The sequence below is a fragment of the Rhamphochromis longiceps genome, linkage group LG16, assembly GCF_057381845.1.
Source record: "Rhamphochromis longiceps isolate RC_006_pf linkage group LG16, R_longiceps_female_GT1.1, whole genome shotgun sequence".
In the NCBI taxonomy this organism is placed as follows: Eukaryota; Metazoa; Chordata; class Actinopteri; order Cichliformes; family Cichlidae; genus Rhamphochromis; species Rhamphochromis longiceps.
This window is the reverse complement of record NC_140572.1, coordinates 38,940,204-38,963,632: the sequence shown is the minus strand read 5'-3', so window position 1 is coordinate 38,963,632 and position 23,429 is coordinate 38,940,204. Positions and strand designations below refer to the sequence as shown.

The following is a 23,429-nucleotide window of genomic DNA, read 5'->3' as shown; positions in this document are numbered from 1 at the left end:
TTTATTTTATTTTCAGTTGCTACAAACGGGACAGACATGACTGGGGGATAGGACAGGGGGAAAGAATGAAAGAAAGAGAGGGAGAGAAAGAAAACCAAAGGGGAGAAGAGACGGTGAGAAAGGGGGGAAGAAAGAAAAAACAAACAAACAAAAAAAACAAAACACCTGGGTCACCTGTATGGAGAAAAAAAACAGAAGAGAAAGCAAACAACAAAGAGCAACATAATAAAAAAAACGGCACCATCACAATAAACTAGCTAGCAGTAGATATCAGTAGATACTAATTAATAAACGATATTGTGCAGCACGCAAGATAGACAGCGCACAATGTGCTTTGAGGCAGCAGCCAAGAAAGCTGTAGTCTGCGTCTGTGAATACCCATGTGTACACCTGTGAGCATACCTGTGTGGATCAGCATGCTTGCATTCCAAAGGTTTCTCCATGTAACGATCTGCTAGGGAGTGTGGGGGGGCCACAGCCCCGTCCTCCAGGGCATGAAGCAGGTATGGAGGAGATCAAAACTCCAGACATCCAGAGGCCCCAGAGTACAAGGACCCGAGGAGGACCACCAAAGGGTGGTAACCTGGTTAATAATTATATATTTGTTAATGATACCAGTGCATAATGTTACATGTGTGAGAGCCAAACCATCCTCAGAATCAGCCTGACATATGAATGAGAACGTGACATAGGGGGGGGGCGGAGCAGCGGCGTTGTCTTCACGCACTCGGGGAACGTACCCGAGCACTTTGACCCCGCTGCTGCCCGTCAGGCCTTTCTCCACCTCTGCGCTCCGTCCTGGACAAACCTGCATCAAAGAGAGGATGATTGAAGATAATCTGGTATCCTATCATGTTGAGTAAGATACTTTGTGACACTGTGGAAGAAAATGAAATGCACGTGAAAAGAAACAAAGAGACATAAATGATGTTTAAACAGGAATAAAAGCCCCCGGCTCAGTGTGGGAATTGTCTCTAAAAGGGACGTATCTGCTCTCATAAGAGGTGTGTGTGTGTGTGTGTGTGTGTGTGTGTGTGTGTGTGTGTGTGCATGTGTGCATGTGTGTGTGTGTGCGCGTGTGTGTGTGTGTGTGTGTGTGTGTGTGTGTGTGTGTGTGTGTGTGTGTGTGCATGTGTGTGTGTGTGCATGTGTGTGTATGGAGGCTCTGAAGCTGCATTTCACAAAGCGCAGTAATTCGTCATCACACTGCCTCCATTTTCAAAGCTTTTCTTCTCAGCAGAAGATAACGTGCTGCTTGCTTTCCACACAGATGCTGTCCAGCTCAGCATCGTTGCAATCACAGCTCGCTCGTCTACAGCTCGACATCACAAAGCTTCTAACACCATTTTGTCACCAAATGTAAATTTTATTTTTTAAAAATCACATCTGATTATTTGCATATTACAAGTCTTTTTGTGTGTTTTCATTAATATTACGGTTAGACAACAGCTGTGAAGTTGGTCAAGCATGTAGAATAATATTAAGATTTACAAGCACAACCTCCCCCAGCCCAGTGTTATGAACGAGCATATGAATTTTACGAAGGCTGTGAAGTTCTCACAGCAGCTCCCACTTTAGGTCCAATAGACAGACGTGGCTCTGCTTTTCAGACGGGCTTAAATGCAAAGCTTTTTTGATAAAGCTTATAGTCGGGTCTGGGTGAGGTAACCCTGAACCAGTCTATATTAATACTGCTGTGGGCTCCGGCTGGAGGACTTCCCATGATGCACAGAGCTCTTCTCCTCCACATCCTGCTTTTATATGCCACTATTGCACGCTACCAGCTTTCGTCTTCCCTCTCCTGAGGTTGTATTTTGTCCTGTTTGTTGTTCTTGACATTTCCATGCTACTCGTTGCTCCTCTTTAATAACGTAGGTCTTTACCTTACAATCTAAAGTGCCCTGAAGTTACTGTCGCTGTGCTGCTCTCTCCAAAGTAGAATTAAATAACACGGCGTGCCATTTAATACTTTGTTTTCCACACCTTGACCTTGAATTTAACCCGAAGCTCTTTGTATGTCATTTAAAACCAGAGAACTGCTGTGCTTTTTATACACAGTCTGCGATGTGTTCAATGACATTCAAGCCTCCGCTCTGTGCAGAAGGCCGATCATTAATTTGTTGAAACAGGACATCAGCTCTCTCCTCAGGTGAGATTATAATGACGCTGACTTCAAAGCTCTGATGTAAATCCTCTCTGGCTCTGGGCTCAAACCCCAGCTGTCTAAATGCAGGCATCGGTTTTTCACATGACAGTGAATAAAACAAGATTCAGAGGTCCAGCGTACTTTGATTGAAACATATAAAAACAAAGCGATGTTTCCCAAAATCACAGCGGCTGATACGGTGAGTCCATCAGTCCAGTCAGCTGTGACGTGAGCTTACGTGTCCTAAAAACACACGTCAGCCTGGCTGATGGTGACATCATACACTTTATATCTGAGAGCTTATTTTTCTCTTTGGCGGTTAAAAGCTTGCTGCTTGTCCTGCCGCTGATAATTACTGTTGACTTTACAGTTGTGACATTTCAGCTGTTTACAGTGGGACTGCATGGCGCTCATATCCTGCACAGCATGAGGGTGAACGGAGATAACGTGTCGTGGTTCTCGGTCCTTTTGACCCAGCATTTAGAGTTTCTTGTGTTTCTTGATATTCTGTATTTGGTTTATGTTCATCTTAGTCTGTTTTGACTTTCTTACACTCCCTGTTTAGTTCCTTGATCATTAGCTTCCTCCTTGTGTCTTTGTCCTCTGTGTGTCTGTGTTTCATTCTATGTTCCCCATCATGTCTCCTCTCGTCTTCCCTCGCTCCCTCTCGTCTGGCTTTCCTCCACTACTCTCACGTTTCAGTCCTGAGTTCCTTTGTTTCCTGTTTTATTGTGAAAGTCTTGCATTCCTTATTCAGTGTGTTTAGTTTTGTTCCCCTGGTCTCGTTGTGTTCGTTGGGGCTAATTCGGCTCAGCTGTGTTCCCCATCTGTTCCCTCGTGTTTAAGCGCTCTCTCCCTCGTTCCCCGCCGTGCGTTCTGCCTCCCCACCTGTTTAGTTTCATGTATATTTCAGTTTTAGTTAGTTCTGTGTTTCTGCTCCATTCCTGCCTGCTTCACACGGCTAATTCATGACATCAACCCGTGTGAAGCCTGGTCCAGTCACGCCTTCGCTCTGAGCCAGTCCTGAGTAACACAGCTCTGCATCCTATCACTATCGCTGAGCCTCTTTGAGGAAACTCATTTCTGCTGCCCATCTTATTCTTCAGTCACTACCCACAGTATTTGCCCTCTTCAGTTCAATTCAGGCTTATTTACACGGCAGCAACAACAGTTGCCTCGAGGTTGTAAGATAAAGATGTTCTTTCTCTCTGTTCTCTGTTTATTGTCACACTTACATCATTCAGATCATCAAACACATTTTAATATTAGACAAAGATAAACTGAGTAAATACAAAATTCAGCTTTTTAATTATTATTTAATCAACTAATGGAAAAAGTTACCTGGCTGTGTGAAAAGGTGATTGTCCCCTAAACCTGTTGTTGTGCAGTTATGGGAAAACCTTTCAAATCAAACTGATGTTGCTGTGGAGGAGTTCTGGTCCACTCTTCTTTGCATAGTTGTTTGAAGTCAGCCGCATTGGAGGGTTTTCCAACATGTTTAACATCATCCAGTATCTCAAATCCTCACACTGATTCTGGTTTGTTTTTAAAACCATTCAGAGGTGAACTTGCTGCTCTGGGATCAGTGTCCTGACTCTCCAGCTTCAGCTCATGAACCGATGATTCGGATATTTTCTGACAGAGAGCAGAATTTATGGTTCCATCAATTACAGCGAGTCGCTTCATATTTCAGGTTCCCTCTGAGATGATTAAAGAGTGGTTGTGGTTTTGTGGTTTGTGCATCATCGTAACCGTCGCTCTGTGACGCGATGGACTCAGCTTCTCTGGTTAGTCTGAGATCACACTGATCACGCAGCTTTCTGCAGTGACTGAAAGACAACATCTGCACTCTGATATTTCTGCTTCTGTCATTAGACAGGATGTGGATCAAAGTCCATTTAACTATATTAACTATAACTTTGTTGTGCTCAGCTGGCACAGGCAGGAACCATAAATATGTATGTAGCTGTTGTTGTTTGTAGAGGAAAAAACAGACAACACAATGATTATTGGTGCTCTGCAGCTCATAAAACAGATTAAAACCAGCTGGAACAACATGAAGCCGCTGCTAACCTAATGTCCCAAAATGTGCTGTTTCTGGAGAACCCCTGTAGACGCTGTTACCTCAAAGACTACAATCCTGGAATTAAACCTAAAAGCATTAAAATGGATATTAAATCAACAATACAAAAACCGTCGCGGTCCTCCCGGATATCTTGTGCTAATAATAACTGTGCGCTGTTTATTTATTGATTTATTTTATCTATTTGTATTCTATTAAGGTTGGACGGTAGCTGTGCGGGTGCTGTAATCGATGGGTGTGCGTCTCCCAGTCAGACTCACTGAACTGGACTCAGTTGTGTTTGTGGTGCTGATGCTTCTTGGAGCCTTTTATGCCTCGGCTAATATGATTTTCTGTGCAGTAGGACTATTTGTGCTTCGGGTTTTGTTGCTTTCTATATTGCGTATCACATTAAAAACTAATACAGATGTGTGGGAAGCGGCTGTGGGACACTAATGATATTATTTTTAGAAAACATTTAATTTAAGAATAACTCCAACAAAGAAAGAACCACACCTGCAGAAGGACAAGTAAAGAGATGCTCAGAGTAACAAATGATGTTCAAGTCCCTCTGGCAGAGATGCAGGGAGCTACAGCCCACGGGGATAGCTGGGTGGGCGATAATGTCTTCCCAGAGGCCCCGCTGAGCCCAGCACCCGACTCCCCCATAGGAGAAAGGATAGGTTCAGTGCACGTACACAAACAAGTAGAGTTATTCACCCAAGAGACTCCCGAGCCATGCAGGTAAGACCACACGTGTATCACTTCAATTTATCATTCTCACAGGGCAGGCTTTGCACACACGGTGTAGCTGTGCTAGATCAGCTGATATGAAGCACGGCCAGACACGAGCAGCTCGGCGAAACAGCAAACGTGCCAAACGGGGATTAGGTCATCGTGGCTTACAGCAAGTATAAACAAATGCATAGTTTTGGTATGCGTCCATGCAACGTTTGTCTCGGTCCTGAAAGTCACAGTGTGACAATTTATTCTAAACATTATAGAAATAAATCTGAACTTTATTTGTTGGTGAAGTCATTTCAGACCAATTCACCACACTGATTCAAGAGTTCTCCTCACACTGTTGCTGCAGACACACAAATGTTAGCCTGTTTTATTTAATGTATTCATCTTATTGTTTATATATCCAGGAAACGTGAGGGTTTCTTCGTCAGCGAGCATTCAGCTACACGTGGAAACGTTTAGAAAAAAGGAATAAATACGGATAAAATGAGTCTATTAAAAAGACGTTTGCTGTATTTTTAACGGTGAGTTATATTTATTAAACGTCTGTGCAATGAGAGATATATTATAGACGTGTACAACAAAGCATTGCTGAAGACTCCCCCCACGTTACACATCACAGTTACTCTGAGTTAAGCTGAGCTTCCTGCACACTTACAGTCTGATTGCAGCGCGAGTGTTCAGGAGAAGGAGAAAATAGTAGAGTTCACCACTTTTGAGGAGTGGAGACATTATTTCTATTTTTATTGCACAAAAGGACGAGAGCATGATGGTTCCTGGGCAGAAACAACTCTCCTGCTGCTGGACCCAGAATCGAATTAACGCCGAGCGTTTGCCGGCACTCAAAGCTCGAACCTGAGACTGAGCAGTGGACTCACAACATTTTCTTTACTTGTCAAACGCTCTACAGGCTGGTTTTGCACACTTGTGTTATATTGTTAGCTGCTAATTATGTGACTCTCAGGCCATGGTGTCATGGTCCTGGGTCGTGCGACCCAGTGTTTTGAGTTTTAGTCTATTTTGATGTTTATTGTTTGTTTAGGTTCATTAAGTTATTCCAGCTCATCTGTAATTATATCACCCTTGTGTTAGGTCTCCCTTGCCCTTCATGTGTTTATGTCTGTGTGTCTTATGTTGCCATGTTGGCGTTTCTGTCATCTTCCCCTGTACTCCGTCTCCCTGGTTCGTGCGTCTACCTGTCATGAGTCATGTCTGCGTGGTTATGTCTGATCTCCATGTTTCCTGTTTTACTTTGAAAGTCTGTATTCAATGTCAGTGTATTTAGTTGCACCTCTCCTGTCCTGTCTTTAGGTTCATGTGTGTCAGCTGTGCTCCCATGTGTGGCCACTTCCCCTGATCATCCCTCATGTGTATTTAGTCTCTGTGTTTCATGCAGTCTGTGTCACGTCGTCTGTGTCCCCGCCTCCATGGTTTCACGGTCAGTCTTTGCAGTTATCACCATAGTCTCTGAGTCTTCTTAGTTTGTCACAGTACTAGTTTTCCCAGTTTAGTTATAGTCTAGTCTAGTGTTTGTACACTTTGTCTTCAGCCATAATAAAGGCTCGCTTTCTGTTAAGTTCACTCCCGTCTACTCACTTGTGTGCGCACCTGGGTCCATCACACACACCACCACACGGCCTGTCTCCGCAGACATGTTGTGGCGTTAACAGCAAATACGTAAGGTAATCAGTTTAAAAAGAGAAAAAGCCGAGCTCGTGTACAACACCTGCATAAATGGAAGGGCAGCATCTGGAGTACAAATGTGTGCCAAACCAAAGATGCAGCTCAGGCTGCTGCGGGAGATACAGCAGGAGCTGAAAGCTACGCTTTATTTTACCAGTGCTGGAAATGTTTTGCTTACTCAGCAGGAGTTCCTGCTTTTACAGGTTGAAGTACATCCCAGCAAAGTTCGGATTTCATTGCCAACCTCACGGGAATGTTGCAATTATCTGAACAAGAAAATTCAAGTTTCCAGAACTCTTTTCATTCAAAGTTCACATAAAGAGTCTCCAATATTTGGAGTTTTCATTTGTTTTTAACAGTGATGCATTACTTTAAAACAAACGTTATTATATGTAATACTTTGTGTTGGGGCTGTTAACAGTGCCAACACTACAGGGAGTGCAGAATTATTAGGCAAATGAGTATTTTGTCCACATCATCCTCTTCATGCATGTTGCCTTACTCCAAGCTGTATAGGCTCGAAAGCCTACTACCAATTAAGCATATTAGGTGATGTGCATCTCTGTAATGAGAAGGTCTAATGACATCAACACCCTATATCAGGTGTGCATAATTATTAGGCAACGTCCTTTCCTTTGGCAAAATGGGTCAAAAGAAGGACTTGACAGGCTCAGAAAAGTCAAAAATAGTGAGATATCTTGCAGAGGGATGCAGCAGTCTCAAAATTGCAAAGCTTCTGAAGCGTGATCATCGAACAATCGAGCGTTTCATTCAAAATAGTCAACAGGGTCGCAAGAAGCGTGTGGAAAAACCAAGGCGCAAAATAACTGCCCATGAACTGAGAAAAGTCAAGCGTGCAGCTGCCAAGATGCCACTTGCCACCAGTTTGGCCATATTTCAGAGCTGCAACATCACTGGAGTGCCCAAAAGCACAAGGTGTGCAATACTCAGAGACATGGCCAAGGTAAGAAAGGCTGAAAGACGACCACCACTGAACAAGACACACAAGCTGAAACGTCAAGACTGGGCCAAGAAATATCTCAAGACTGGTTTTTCTAAGGTTTTATGGACTGATGAAATGAGAGTGAGTCTTGATGGGCCAGATGGATGGGCCCGTGGCTGGATTGGTAAAGGGCAGAGAGCTCCAGTCCCACTCAGACGCCAGCAAGGTGGAGGTGGAGTACTGGTTTGGGCTGGTATCATCAAAGATGAGCTTGTGGGGCCTTTTCGGGTTGAGGATGGAGTCAAGCTCAACTCCCAGTCCTACTGCCAGTTTCTGGAAGACACCTTCTTCAAGCAGTGGTACAGGAAGAAGTCTGCATCCTTCAAGAAAAACATGATTTTCATGCAGGACAATGGTCCATCACACGCGTCCAAGTACTCCACAGCGTGGCTGGCAAGAAAGGGTATAAAAGAAGAAAAACTAATGACATGGCCTCCTTGTTCACCTGATCTGAACCCCATTGAGAACCTGTGGTCCATCATCAAATGTGAGATTTACAAGGAGGGAAAACAGTACACCTCTCTGAACAGTGTCTGGGAGGCTGTGGTTGCTGCTGCACGCAATGTTGATGGTGAACAGATCAAAACACTGACAGAATCCATGGATGGCAGGCTTTTGAGTGTCCTTGCAAAGAAAGGTGGCTATATTGGTCGCTGATTTGTTTTTGTTTTGTTTTTGAATGTCAGAAATGTATATTTGTGAATGTGGAGATGTTATATTGGTTTCACTGGTAAAAATAAATAATTGAAATGGGTATATATTTGTTTTTTGTTAAGTTGCCTAATAATTATGCACAGTAATAGTCACCTGCACACACAGATATCCCCCTAAAATAGCTAAAACTAAAAACAAACTAAAAACTACTTCCAAAAACATTCAGCTTTGATATTAATGAGTTTTTTGGGTTCATTGAGAACATGGTTGTTGTTCAATAATAACATTATTCCTCAAAAATACAACTTGCCTAATAATTCTGCACTCCCTGTACAGACTGGTGCTGAGTACGACTGACTGAGCACATTTTAAAATCATGATTCGCTGGAAGGTCGACACCAAGGTCAGCAGAGTCTCTGCCATCTGGATTTTAATACACAGCCTGACAAGATTAATAAGTCACAGTTATTAGTTTTGAACCACGAAGTTCCGTTTACACAGAGATGACCACAGTTTGATTAAAAGTAACGAGATTAACGTCATTAAAATTACAGGTGAGCACATGAACTTTGGGGAAAATCGAGGCAGTTAAAAGCTGCAGGCTAATAACGGGCTGGTTCCTTCTGCAGGGTTTAGGTGAAGCTGCAGGTAAAGCATGTCTAAGCTGCCTGATTTTTTACTCATCCTCAAAATGCTGCAATCGCCGCACCTCTAAATATGACTCGCAAGGGCACGAACTCAGGTAGCACCAGATCAAAAGCCCAGATTTAGATTAAATCAGCTGATGATGAATTTACAAGGAAAGCAATTTAAAAGGGCCTTAAGAGTTCAGCTTTTGTTTAACATCGGGGAGCGCGCAGACAGTTCAGTGCCAAACCCGAGGGACTGGATGTCTGACAGTCTTCATTTGCTTTGGATCGTCAAATTTGCTCTCATGCTTTAGATTTTAAAAGCTTTACTGGCATGGAGCGGGACTATAAAGTTCACTTCACTATATTAAAATCAAACATTATAAAGCCTGCTTCATGCACCAATTGAAACATAACAAATTCACCCTGGCATCAAGCCGTGTATTACCTTTAAATGAGGGACAATAGTTGGTCATGTGGTGCTTTTTGTGTTCTCGTATGCTGGCAGGTCCTGCTGTGTGCAAACGCAAACGCAGCACAAATCACTGACAATGAGACGTCATACAGTCACATCCATGCAAGACAAATCCACTGGGGGGTGAATGGCGACCTTTGAACCCAAAGCTCCGCCTGGCTTACAACTGTCGCCATCAGCAAGAAACCCGACAGCGCACGCGTCACTGCATGGGCTTCCTGCACCACCCGTAAAAGAAACACGTGTTTAGATGGATGTGGTGTTAAACTATTAGTGTGGAGCAGATATTTATTTTAGCTTGTAGGCTTTTATTAGCCAACGTGTAGTCTTGCTGAGCTTGTGACGCACGCAGTGGGTTTGAAGTCTGGGCGCCAATGATCCTTACAAACTCCGTTCCATTGAAGAGAGCGTTTTAACCAAACGCCATATCTTACAAAATGTCGAGATTTTCTAATACGGGGAAATGCGAAGCAGTTAAAGCAAATGGAGGGTGATCAGTGTGTGCCTTATCTACCTCATACTGCAGAGTTATTCTTAAATTTCTCTTGTTTTCACTTCAGTGCTGCCGACTCACAAATCCTCTGCTCTCTCCGTCTTCTGTTGCCAGACACAGCTGAAGCCGTGTCTCGCCAATTAGAGGGATAGGAGACTCGGAAAGCCTGAGCATGTCTCTCCACATTTCAGTAATAGCGTGGATATGCCAGTGGTTAGGGAAGGGATGTCATATAAAGTACAGTCTGCCAAGAAAATATGTGCAGTGCTGGAAACATAATGATCAATAATTTGCACAGTGCCATCTGCAGATGATTGCAGTCAAAATAACCTATGTGTAAAGACACCATCACCGGACAGGCCGGCTCGCCATCAATCATCGGCATCCAAAGCTTTTTATGATGGCAGCCGCTCACATCATGCTGTCGGCAGCGACTGGAAATCACATGTTTGTTCAGACGATTAGAAATCTGCACCTACTGAACACTTTATATTTACAGCAGGGCAGCTCGACCAGGCTGACTTTTAACCACGCTGTATTTGGTTAGGCAGCACTCGTTAATGATGTTCGTTCCTCTTTAAATAAATTAAAGCTCGTCTTTACCTTTGCAGTTTGATTCCATTCTGTGGCATCATCATCCTCACTGCACTGGTTTATATACCAGTGATCACAACATCCTCCACAGGGCACCAGGACCACATCTCCACCTTTGGCCAACTGGGAATCACACATGAACGTAACATGCATGGCTTTGGGAGGAAAATGAACACAGGCAGAGAGACAACATGCAAACCCCACACAGGAAGGTTCTAGCCAATCAGAACTCTTCAGTATGAAGTACTGAACGACTGCGCCATTTAGCAGCTTTTATTATTTCTATTTCTCAGGAGATGAGAAAAAGAAATAATGCCCTTTCCTCTCCTCTCTCCCTTCACACCCCAGTGACCGCCCCTCGCTGAACCTGGTTCTGTTCTTGGTTTCTTCCTGTTAAAAGAGAGATTTTTCCTTCCTGCTGTCACCCAGCGCTTGTTCTTAGAGGTGCATCTGATCGCTGGGTCTTTACCTGACAGTGTGAAGCACCTTGAGGTTACTATGATTGGACACAATAAGGGAAACACTTTACAGAACGTAAGCACAGGCTGCCCACGTCTTATTCACGGGTCGTGTTATAAAATGTTACCAAAGCTCTTTTAGTAACAGTTTGTTTGTGACGGACTGTGGCTGCATCTGCACCTTTATAATGAAGTCACCTGCACCCATATGGAAAAGAAATAGTAAAAACGTATAAAAGACTTAAATAACATGTGGCCTACTTCATACAGTGAATCATAGAAGCCTTATATGATTTACTCATGAAAGTGGCCACTTTCTCATTACTTCATGTATTGTTTTAGTATCCAAAACATACAAGTTTCATTTATATAATTTTTCAAGGGGTCTTATATGTGTTTTCACTCTTGTATGCTTTTTCATACAAGTTTCACACAGGACAGATACAAACTTTATAAGATTCATATAGATCTTTTCCATGTGGGCAGTCATTTGAATAATACTTGTGAGGTGAAATTAGGAACAGAGGTTGTTGCACACTGTTTTAAAGTGTAATGTGATTACAGTAGCCCCAACAGACGTGATGAAAGTATCTCAATTTATCTTTCAGACTATAGTTTTGAATTCTCCTGACTGACTCTAATGAAAATGAAACCAAGGACAGCACAGCCACTTAGGACGTATGTGCTTTCATCTGGTCAGTGGGTGAGGCAGAGGTTTAGAAGACACACTGTGGCTAACTGACCGTGCTACGAGCTGTGACGCTGAGTGGGTAGTCAGACGCCAGAAGCTTCTGTGGGTCTCTTCTTCTGCAGTAGGATGAAAAAAAAAAGTCTGGACAAGCAGTGATAGTTGCAAGAAGTGCATTCATTGCGAGCTAGCATGTGTGCTAACACACAGAGGAGAGCAGGTCATCTACTAATTGGAAGGGAGGTGGTTTGATCCCTGGCTGCTCCCGTCTGCATGCCAAAGCATCCTCGGGCATCCATCAGTGAGTGAATGTTAGAAAGCACTGAGGCACAGAAAACATTAGTGTGTGAGTGGATGACTGAGTGCTGTATGAGCAAGGAACTGGACTGCTGTTACAGCCTTCTGTTTTGAAATGACATGTAATACAAATTGTTTGTAGACATTTCCCTCTTGAAAATGTCATTTCCAACGATATTATGGTACAAGGATGCAGTCAGTTTCAATATTAATGCTCTCGAGTCCTTTTCATAAATCAGGAATTTAAATGTCACGAAGTTTCCCAAAGTTTAAGCAGATGTTTCATGCATCACTTTCACCTGGACTATCAGGATGTTTGTTTGCACTATGGGCTCAAATTGTGGTCATAAATATTTTGTACTTGTAAATCAGTTTTGTATGTGTAAAAAGAATTTGTGTGTGAAAATACGTGTGAAACTCTGCAAGTTACAAGTACGAATTTTGACCCTGTTTTTCTTCCTTTCAGCTGATTGGTCAATGTCATGTCAATCACAAATGTAACTATCCAATCAGAGAACAGATGGGTTTGGCTGTCGAGGGGCACTTTTTTTGAACTGCAGGTCCTTGAAGGGTGATACAGTTTGAAGCTGGAGGATCTCTATATAAATATCCGATAGCAGCTAGGTCCCCAAACTTGCAGCAGCTGTTGAAAGGATAAAGTTGTGGTATATCAGTGGTTAGAAATGCCATTATTACTTTAGGATTAGTGTAACTCAAAGTCAGGGCTGACCTGGGACCATTGCTGTGAGTCACAGTGCGCAGCATAAAGGTCCTTTCACATCGGACCAGGATGTGCTGCTAATTTGTGATTGACGTGAGATCGGCCAATCAGATGAAAGGAAGAAAAATAGGGTCAAAATTTGTACTTGTAACTTGAAACTTGAGGGCAGAGTTTCACACACAAATCTTTTTTACGCTTACAAATCCTGATTTACAAGCACAGAATATTTATGACCACAGTTTGAGCCCATACCACTGCAAAAAACTGAGTCATAACTGAGACTTGAGAGTAATTTTGTAAGAGTATATATGTTTTTTAAAAGAACTACATGGCATAAATTTAACATGAGTAAAACTGTGCTTACTGAAACATGTCTATAGCATGATGCCAGGGAGACGCTGGTGAGGAATCAGCAGTTTGTCGCACACTGTGCTGCATCAGTGATTCTCTTTGTTCAAGACAACCAGCAAAAGGAAGTGTAATCCAACGCTGACGCTCACTTCCTTTGTGGCTTCAGCCGTCTCTGTGCTGAAACTACAGCATGTTTTGACACAAAGTGCCACTATAACAATTAATATTTGAGAGTCACATATAATGACCTTGGGTAAGAGAAGACAAATGAGGCGTAGCATAGGTTGACAAAAGCCTCCTGTTTCCACATCAGTTACTTTCATATCTGGTAACAATAATGACAAAAGGATTGAAGCCTCGATGGAAAAAGCCTCGCTGTCTTACTGTAGCTCCTTGTCATTCTCCTCGAGTGCTGTGGGCAGGGCCGCCCTCTCTGCTGGGATAAGGTTATCTTGAATGGAAGAAACCCTCGGAGAAGCAGTATTGATCCAGCCCACAATTTCACACAAAGCTCTGCATTCACCATAAAAATGTTGGCAAGAATAATGTCGTTGCTTCTCATTTGGGGCTTAACACAAAATTCTCAGGAGAAGCTGCTCAATGACTTTCCTTATTTCCTATTCAGGCTCCATCATAAATGTCATCATATGCAAAGCAGGATTTCTGAATGCCCGGCTGCATGCACCAAGCTCAGAGGGCTGAACCCAGCGTCTTGCATTTCACATGATGATCACCTGCGCTGGCTTTTCCCGTCTACAGCAACTTATGACAGTAAGCAGTTTGAGCTGCAAACCAACCACCGCCTGGTGTTGAGATTTGTCTACGTTTACTTTTACTTGTTTCTTGCATGCTTGGTGTGCACTGTCAGCCTGCTGAGTGGCGAACCCCTTTGATGCACATTCATGGACTAATATGAAAAGTGCAGAAACTGTTATTCTCCTAAAGACAAAATCTTCTGAGTTTAGTATCTTCAAACCTTTTATATTTGTAGTTTTTCCTCACAGCAAAATACCTGCAAACACATTTTTATGAGCCTCATGTGCATAAAGCATTTAACACGCAGTGCTACTATAAATAAATGAAAAACACTGAGCTACAGCATGGAAACTACAAACTTTAGACATCTTAGTAAACATTTAGATCAAGAGGATAATAAATCCAAGAAACAGCAAAAAAAGAAAAGATATCTGATAAATAAAATCACAAAAATAAAATGCTGTCTTTAAACCGGAGCTGATTTGCTTTCCTTCATCCATAACTGAATCCCACTTTAGGCTGCGTGTGAATACCTGACACTCTCACCAAGCTCAACATTACTATTCAAGGATTTACCCATCGTGACGAATCCAGGAATTTTATATAGGAGGCTGCTCGCCCTGACCTTCGAATGTCACCAATGTATTCATCAATTTCAAAGGAACGAGCACAAAGGATGACATTAACATCTGTTGGGTCAGAGATCGCACCTTAGAGCATACTGCAGACTCTGATTTCCTTCACATGTGTTTAATTGAGATAATCTGATCAGGTGCATAAAACCAAGGTCAGTGAGAACGAAGTGGGGCTCGAGGTGTGCGCACCACAGGCTCGTCCAGTAATGAAGCGGTAAAAACATGTTTGTCCGTGTTATTGAAGGATGTGTTGTCGCTATAACAAACACATCCTCCATATACACATACAGATCAGAAATCTCATCATGCTGTCACATTGTTAGAACTGGAAATAACTGCCTGCGTGGTGATGAGCAGGCGGTAAAGCTGCGAGACGTTTTCTAGCTGTCAGACAAATACAAGAGTGTCCTTGACCTGAACTGAATACAGAAGAAATGCTGTTTTCCAACCATATTTTCATTTTTCCACATTTACAACATCGTTTGACACAAAACATTCTATCAGGAAATAAACAAACTGCAAATATTTTGTTTATTAAATGGCAAACAAATTGTTTTTGTTTGAACCAAAATTCACTCATTTTTTTCAGAAATCTTCCTCTTTATGTTCAATCTAAACATGACGATTAAATAACACCAGCTAAGGTTTTTGTTTTTACACCTGTGAATGTTGGTTAAGTAGTTGAGTTTTAGGTGTTCATCCTCTATCTATCTAAAAACTATCTAAATAAAATGTAATATGTGAGCACAGAGAGAAAAAAATATTATATATATTATATTATACTATATATTATGCAATAATATTGTCTCTTGTGTGCTGTTGTGTTCAGATTGTGTTCCAGTTTCAGTAGCACATAAACTAAACAAGTAGATGTCACAAAAGTCACATCCTTTGCAATCTTCATATCACATCTAAAAATCGATGTTGTCGTGGTTGTGATTTGGATTACCAGTATAGAAACCAGTGTAGGACCATGCTGTCTGTGGTTCATTCCTGTAATTAGAAAGAAAAAATGTTCTAATGTTACTGTAACACTTCTATGTTCATTCAGAAGCATCTGTGATGCTGAAACTACACTGTGGACCAGACGGTCGCCATAATAACATCATTTAAGGAGACACGACTACCAAGAATTTTCACTACACATGTTTGCTGTAACTTTAGAGCAGAGCAGGAAATGAGGCTGAGGAAATGAACCCAGACTGACCGCGCTGCACTCAGCTGTTTGGATTATATAGAACTGAAGGTCATGTAAGTATAGCTGTCCTGTTTATAGAGCTTTGAGAAAGTCCTGCTGTTCACCAACTGTGATAAAAGTAACTACAAATGTGGCAACAGTTACTAGAGATAATTTGAAAAGGTGCTGATATCCTTTGTAAGGTTAATGATTGCTGATTATCTAATAAAATATCTAAAACATAAATGCACATTAGTCAACAGGGTCCAGCTCTTATTTTAGATAAGAGATAGTTCAAGATATTGATCTTCACTTCTCAGTAGAACTAAATGTAATTAAGCTCCTCTCTAAATGCTGGATACAAATCAACTACTTGCTGAATATTGGATCCATTCTGACAGAATTTTTTTGTCCCCCACCCCCATTCAACCTTCAAACACCCCGATACTGAAGTATAATTTGAGGATATTGTTGATAACACCTTAATACTTCCTTCATTGACTGTGGGAGAATCCATTCACACCTTCAGATCCTTTTAAAATTACATTTTGTGTATTTTTATCATCGTCTTTGTGAAGAACATTATTTTCAGCTGAACGCAGATGAAATAACAGAATGTTTTGCTTTTATCAGTTCATGTGACCCAGCTGGTCAGTTAGAGAGTTAATGAGTGAGGGTCTAAATACCCGACTGTCCTTTTTTGCAGAAAGTAAGCAACGCTGGCCTTTGTGATGAATTGAAACCTCCATTGTCGAAAGAATCACTTGAACCAAGGTTACACTGTAAACCAGATGAGCTACAGCAGACCATGCGCTATTTGAACTGTTTTTCTAAAGGCTAATTTTGTTCTTCATTCCTCCACCATCAGTTCATGACTGTTCATAACAGATAAGTGTAAGCCAATGGAGCTGTGTTTCCTAAGAAGCCAGTAAGCGCGCCTAATCCTATTTTAAAGAGCTCAACTGGGAGAAGCTGGTTAATATCCACTTCAGCCAGAACCAAGGCCTGGAGGTGCTGGTGCTCCAGTAGACCCGGCAGATCTGGACCAGAGAGACAAAGTGTAGCTGAATGGCAAGATGCAGATGGTCTCACGGGCTGTTCAGCACGTGCCACGGTGGAGCTTCACTGGAGGCATCAACAGTCTAGTTGTAAATACATTATGTGTGGCCAACACTGGAGGCGAGGATAGGATCATGGAAGGCACAGATGTGGCAAAAATATAAAACTGCTCTTTAGGCAGAAGTGAGAAAAAAAGGACAAACAGCCAAGGCCAATTAGACTAAAACAGCTGGGGTGGCGGGTAAGAAAGTTTTAGGCTGCTTCTGATTAATAGCTATCAGCCCTCATCTGAATCCTGCCTATTAGAGAAAATGTTTTTATGAAGCAATGGTAAGCTATATAACAAAGATGGTGAACAAACATCATGGAGAAATGGCTCCAGTATGTGCTGGTTGAACAATGGGATGCCATCCCACAGCAGTGACCAGCATGAGGAGGGGCCAGGCTGTTGTGGCTGTGTGTGGTTCTTCCACATGTCATTGAGGCCTCTGTTGGTTAAATGGATAAACTGGTAAATTCTCAAAAATACTCTTCTCTCCAGACGTCAAGCATCCCATCCAACAAATGATCCAAACAACAAAAACAAATTCAATAAGTGAATAAGTTGTTTTGCATTCACAGAGAAGATCTGGAGATTCTCATGAACTCAACTCTGCTCCTCAACCCACAAATGCATTTTCCCACAATGTGGCGCCATGAGAGTGGAAATAACCAGGCTTCCTACGGCATAAGATTTAGAGCCAAGAAGGATGGATGGATACACAGATAAATAGACGGATAGACGGATGGATAGATAATATATACATATATATATATTAGGGGTGCAACGATACACAAAATTCATGGTTCGGTTCGATACTTTGGTGTCACGGTTCGATATTTTTTCGATACAAAAACAATGTTCATGCCTTTTTCATTTGTCATTTATTAAAATTATAAATATATATTTTAACTCAAAAGTACAGTTTTTAAATTTAATGTTGCTGAAACAACAAAATAATAAAAAATAATCTATCTGATGGAGGAATCACTCATCTTTGGAAAAGAGAGTTTATTACAGAGAAATGGCTCTTTCAAAATAAAAGCTCTACTATATGCTTCTTCTGGGCTATATTCTCAGCAGCATATTAAACATATCAGGTCCCCATAAGGAGAATCCTGTGCTAACAGCTGTCTAAATGACTCGGGTAAAGTTTGTAGCATGCTGCTTGTTGTTTTTGTCTGCTTCCACTTGTCTTTGCACTAGGATGCTGTCGGAGTAAATGTGCAGTCATATTCGTTGTGTTCCCACTAGTGCTGTCAGCGTTAATCTGAAATGACGTTAACGCCACAACACGGCAAATCTCCGTTAACGAGCTACCGCCGATCGCCCCGTGCTTGGGGCTGGAACACGTTAACGAGCTAACTGCGCTAACACACTAGTTCCCACCCATGTAATTGAGCATTGCATGGCACATCCAACATACTGTTTTACTTTAGTCCATGACGCGCTTACCTTCAGGGTCATACGTCACATGAAAACCAAAATAGTTCCAAACGCCAGATCTGAATGAGGGTGGGGGAGGTTCAATTCGCCATGTTGCAACGAGCTTAGCTTCTGTCTCGCTAGCTTGCCCTGCGCTCAGTGAATCTGCGTTTGACTACTCCGCCTAGGCTGCACTGTCGAGCGCAGATCCACTGAGCGCTCAACGCAGACAGCATCGTCAGAAGGAAAGTTGATAAAATAAATTAAAAAATTTGTATTGTTCCATACATATGTGTACTGAACCGAAAGCACTGTATATAAAAAACACCCAGCACGCCCCTGCGGGCGGTTTATCCTTCAAGCTCGGGTCCTCTACCAGAGGCCTGGGAGCTTGAGGGTCCTGCAGTATCTTAGCTGTTCCCAGGACTGCGCTCTTCTGGACAGAGATCTCCGCTGTTGTTCCCGGGATCTGCTGGAGCCACTCGCCTAGCTTGGGAGTCACCGCACCTAGTGCTCCGATTACCACGGGGACCACTGAGGGGATATATATATATATATATATATATATATATATATATATATATATATATATATATATATATATATATATATATATGCAGTCAACTCCAAGCCCATAGCACAAGTCACCATCAAGTGCGGGATCTACCAAGGAGATGCTCTGTCCCCACTGCTGTTCTGCATAGGCCTGAACCCCCTCAGTGAGATCATTAACAAGACTGGCTACGGATACCGACTACGGAACGGAGCAGTTGTCAGCCACCTCCTGTACATGGATGACATCAAGCTGTATGCCAAGAGTGAACGAGACATCGATTCACTGATCCACACTACCAGGCTATACAGCAATGACATTGGAATGTCGTTCGGACTGGAGAAGTGTAGTCGGATGGTAACAAAGAGAGGAAAGGTAGTCAGAACTGAGGGGATTGAACTACCAGAAGGCAACATTGCAGACATAGAGGACAGTTACAAGTACCTGGGGATCCCACAGGCGAATGGGAACCATGAAGAGGCCGCTAGAAAAGCTGCAACCACCAAGTACCTGCAGAGGGTCAGGCAAGTCCTGAGGAGTCAGCTGAATGGTAAGAACAAGATCCGGGCCATCAACACGTACGCCCTGCCCGTGATCAGGTACCCTGCTGGGGTAATAGGCTGGCCAAAGGAGGAGATAGAAGCCACTGACATAAAGACAAGAAAGCTCCTTACCATGCATGGAGGGTTTCACCCCAAGTCCAGCACCCTGTACGCTAAGCGGAAGGAAGGGGGCCGGGGACTGGTGAGTGTCAGCACCACAGTCCAGGATGAGACAACGAACATCCAAGAATACATTGGGAAGATGGCCCCAACTGACCGAGTGCTCAGTGAATACCTCAGGCAGCAGAAACCCAAGAAAGAGGAGGGAGACGAGGAACCATCATGGAAGGACAGGCCCCTGCACGGTATGTACCACCGGCAGATAGAGGAGGTGGCTGATATCCAGAAATCCTACCAGTGGCTGGACAAAGCTGGACTGAAAGACAGCACAGAGGCACTAATCATGGCAGCACAAGAACAAGCTCTGAGTACAAGATCCATAGAGGCTGGGGTCTATCACACCAGGCAAGACCCCAGGTGCAGGCTGTGTAAAGATGCCCCAGAGACTATCCAGCACATAACAGCAGGGTGCAAGATGCTAGCAGGCAAGGCATACATGGAACGCCATAACCAAGTGGCCGGCATAGTGTACAGGAACATCTGTGCCGAGTATAACCTGGAAGTCCCGAGGTCAAAATGGGAGATGCCCCCAAGGGTGGTGGAGAATGACCGAGCTAAGATCCTGTGGGACTTCCAGATACAGACGGACAAAATGGTGGTGGCTAACCAACCGGACATAGTGGTGGTAGACAAACAGAAGAAGACGGCCGTAGTTGATGTAGCGGTTCCCAATGACAGCAATATCAGGAAGAAGGAACACGAGAAGCTGGAGAAATACCAAGGGCTCAGAGAAGAGCTCGAGAGGATGTGGAGGGTGAAGGTAACGGTGGTCCCCGTGGTAATCGGAGCACTAGGTGCGGTGACTCCCAAGCTAGGCGAGTGGCTCCAGCAGATCCCGGGAACAACATCGGAGATCTCTGTCCAGAAGAGCGCAGTCCTGGGAACAGCTAAGATACTGCGCAGGACCCTCAAGCTCCCAGGCCTCTGGTAGAGGACCCGAGCTTGAAGGATAAACCGCCCGCAGGGGCGTGCTGGGTGTTTATATATATATATATATATATATATATATATATATAAATATATATATATATGCATGCATATATACAGTATATGCGATAGATGGATGGGTGGACAGACACTCATTTCAATTTAGAAAATAATAAAAAGAGCAGGCCAAAATATTTGCAGACCTTGTTACCACCCAAACTGCCGCCTCCTCTTATATCGCAATGAAAGAGCATTCCACTCTTTGCAGCGCACTCGTCTCATAACACACTGCAAGGAGTACATTTGCATATTTCAAGGGGTGACAATGTCATTTGCATAAATTTAATGAGTCTTTCAAAGGAAAAAACACTGGATACCTGCAGAAACAAGCTGACATTGTTCAAAGGCCTTTTTTCCCCTTATTACTGACAATATTGGCCTTGGCTTGCAGACAAAGCACTGTTACACAGATTGTCAGGAGGTTTGACATCTTTGTTATCAGAGAGGCTGTTTTCCTGGGAGGGAAAACGTGCACAGAAGATGGAATTTCATACCCGCTAAATGGGTGGCATAGATAGTTAGCATGATATTGATACAAGGACTTGTTTGGTGGGAGGAGCTGACAATCACCAGGCACTAATACCGGTGTGTCATGGCGACGGAAGTCTGCGGCATTTTGATGAAAGCAGTTCAACTGTCAGTAACAAAATGGGCAAACTAATTACCAGTGTAAGCTGATTTCCTGGTTCACGCTCCCAACAGCTGGGAACGTCTCCAAGCGCACGGCATGATTGTTAAACTAAGAAAAGGTACATGTTCTGGGTAGGTACACCAGAGACAGTGTAAATGAATGGGACTGAGTGTATGGAAATGAAATAAATGTTCCCCTCTTACTGGGAACAGCCCTGTGAATTTCAATGAGGAGACGATGGTCTCTGTGGCAGTGAAAGCGAGGATTAAAAACTCCGAACTTCTTCTCCGTCAATCACGCTCCTAATGTGAATCTATGGCGTGGTGCCGCACAGGCTAGCAGAGGCCTTTTGTCTTCATATTGCCAGATATGAGATCAAAGTCTATGCGATCACTTCAAAGATGACATTTGCAAAAAAATAAACATGGCAATACTTTGCCACGGTCATTTCAGCAACTCCCCGTTTGTGCCGCTGTGCTCGGCCGTGCATCGCTCTCTCTCCAGAGTCATTTATTAAATACTGATGAAACAATGGTGGCACATAAGCTCTCCTTTGTCAGGCCTAAGCTAAGTTAATTAATTAGCAATCCATGCCACAGTGCCAGGAGGTTGTTGATTGTATCATCCTAAGCCGTCATCCTGTGTAAATTGACTGAGATTGAGATCTAACAAGGCTTTGACCTGGATCCCTTCCTAACAACCTGATGTGTGAAACATTGATGAGGGGATTAAGCTGGAGGAGGCTAGAGGACATGTTATCTTCAGCTCCATTATGTGGCAGTGGTCAGACACGCACTGTGTGGAACTATGCTGTTGATGCGCAACCTTGAGGAGTGTGTTCTTTTAGCTTCATACAAAAAGTCTCCACTACACCGAGTCAAGCACGATAAAGACATGGCATGAATTTCAGATGTCAGTCCTAACTCTGACTTACACAGCGACTAGTGCTTTCTCTTTGTTCCCACAGCAATAATATCCTGAAATTATTCACACAGCAATTCAACATCTTTGAACCTGTTCAATTGGCATTCATTTGCAGTATGTGAGCAATAATATTCAGATGGCGTCTTTTGACCTGCTCGTTCTTTTAATGAGCAAAAAATGCATCTGGGTATCCTGCTACTGTGTCCTCAGTACAAAGAGTGACACTGGTGGTCACACCAAAGTGGTTTTTGAATTTCCACAGGCCGCCCACTGCTCTGAGGCGCGCTAACTGTTAGGTGAGCTGATCAGGCCCCGTGGGCCCTCAAAGAGGTTAGAAGACCACTCAGTCTCATTTCACATTAGCAAGAATAACGAGCACAGCAGCGGCGTTCACATGCCAGTACACAGCTGGGTGAAGATCGGTGTGCACAGCATCGTGTGCTTTTAGAGCATCGTGCCACTCTGTACAGCCTCACAGCAGCTACACAACCAGCAAATAACAACAACAAGCATCACAGAGTAATACAAGTGCAATGATAGGTCATAATATTGTGTGATGCATTTGTTAGCAGATCATAAACCTGACATGAGTGAACTGGTGAAGTTAGAAATGTCCACAGTAAATGCATCTTCACCAGCCTCCACATCGTGAACGTTTGTGACATTTCATGAACCAAACAGTGAGAGAAATAATCCTCAGCAGATCAATAATGAGAGTAATTGTCAGCTGCAGTCCTAGAACGAAACACCTTTATTCAGCGTCAGTCGTGACCTTTCACTTCTTTTCCCAGTTGTGCCGTAATTACTGGCTCTCATAAATCCACATTCAGCTGGTTCTGTCGAGCGCTACAATTAAGTGCTGCAAAAATGTGGCACAAGATTGTGTTTTTGTTGCCTAGGAGAGGAAGTGTCCCTGATTTCAGTCACATGTTGAGTTTGTCCAGCGGTCTGACATTATCCATACGCCCTTGTGGATAACAGGAGGCAGACCTCTGCGATGAATATGGAGGAAACACTTAATAGAAGCTTCTACTGCCATTATTTAACAGGCTTTGCAGTCTTGCAGTATGCACTTACATTGTATTATTTTAGTCAGCATGTGATTAGCCTCCCATAGGCCCCAGAGTCTAGCTGAGCTGAAAATCCCCTGTGCTTCCCACAGAGACACATCAAACCGAACTGGGCCTGATTAAACAGCCTGCTTGAAACTTCAGAAAACAGCAAACAGTTTAACCTCACAGGAGTGATTCATACTGCTCCCCTTTTACACTGCTGCACACCGGGCACACCATCATGCTCAGTTTAAAGCACTGCCATGGCTCAATGGAAGCCGGGCAGTTACTGTATGGATAATTATCACCTTACAGCACCCGTGTAGCGTAATAGTACGACATCATCTTTGTGTTTTGGGACGAACAGTTTTAGCTTAATTTCACCTGATTAAATCAAGTTAGAAAAAATCCACAATGGCTTTATTCATAACCTCACAGTGGTTTATGAGCAGGATGAGAAATGGGTACGA

General features: G+C 43.1%; 1 protein-coding gene across 1 annotated transcript in view; it reads right to left on the bottom strand.

Moving 5' to 3' along the window:
- Nucleotides 1–203: 203 nt before the first annotated feature.
- Nucleotides 204–23,429, bottom strand: part of LOC146651660 (uncharacterized) — a 57,344-nt gene continuing 34,118 nt past the window's right edge. Inside the window, exons 3-4 of the mRNA XM_085385388.1 lie at nt 741–808; nt 204–583 (exon numbers count right to left, since the gene is read on the bottom strand). Of these exons, the coding sequence (XP_085241514.1) occupies nt 455–583; nt 741–808 (197 nt within the window). The 3' untranslated portion in view covers nt 204–454. The remainder of the gene's footprint in view (nt 584–740; nt 809–23,429) is intronic.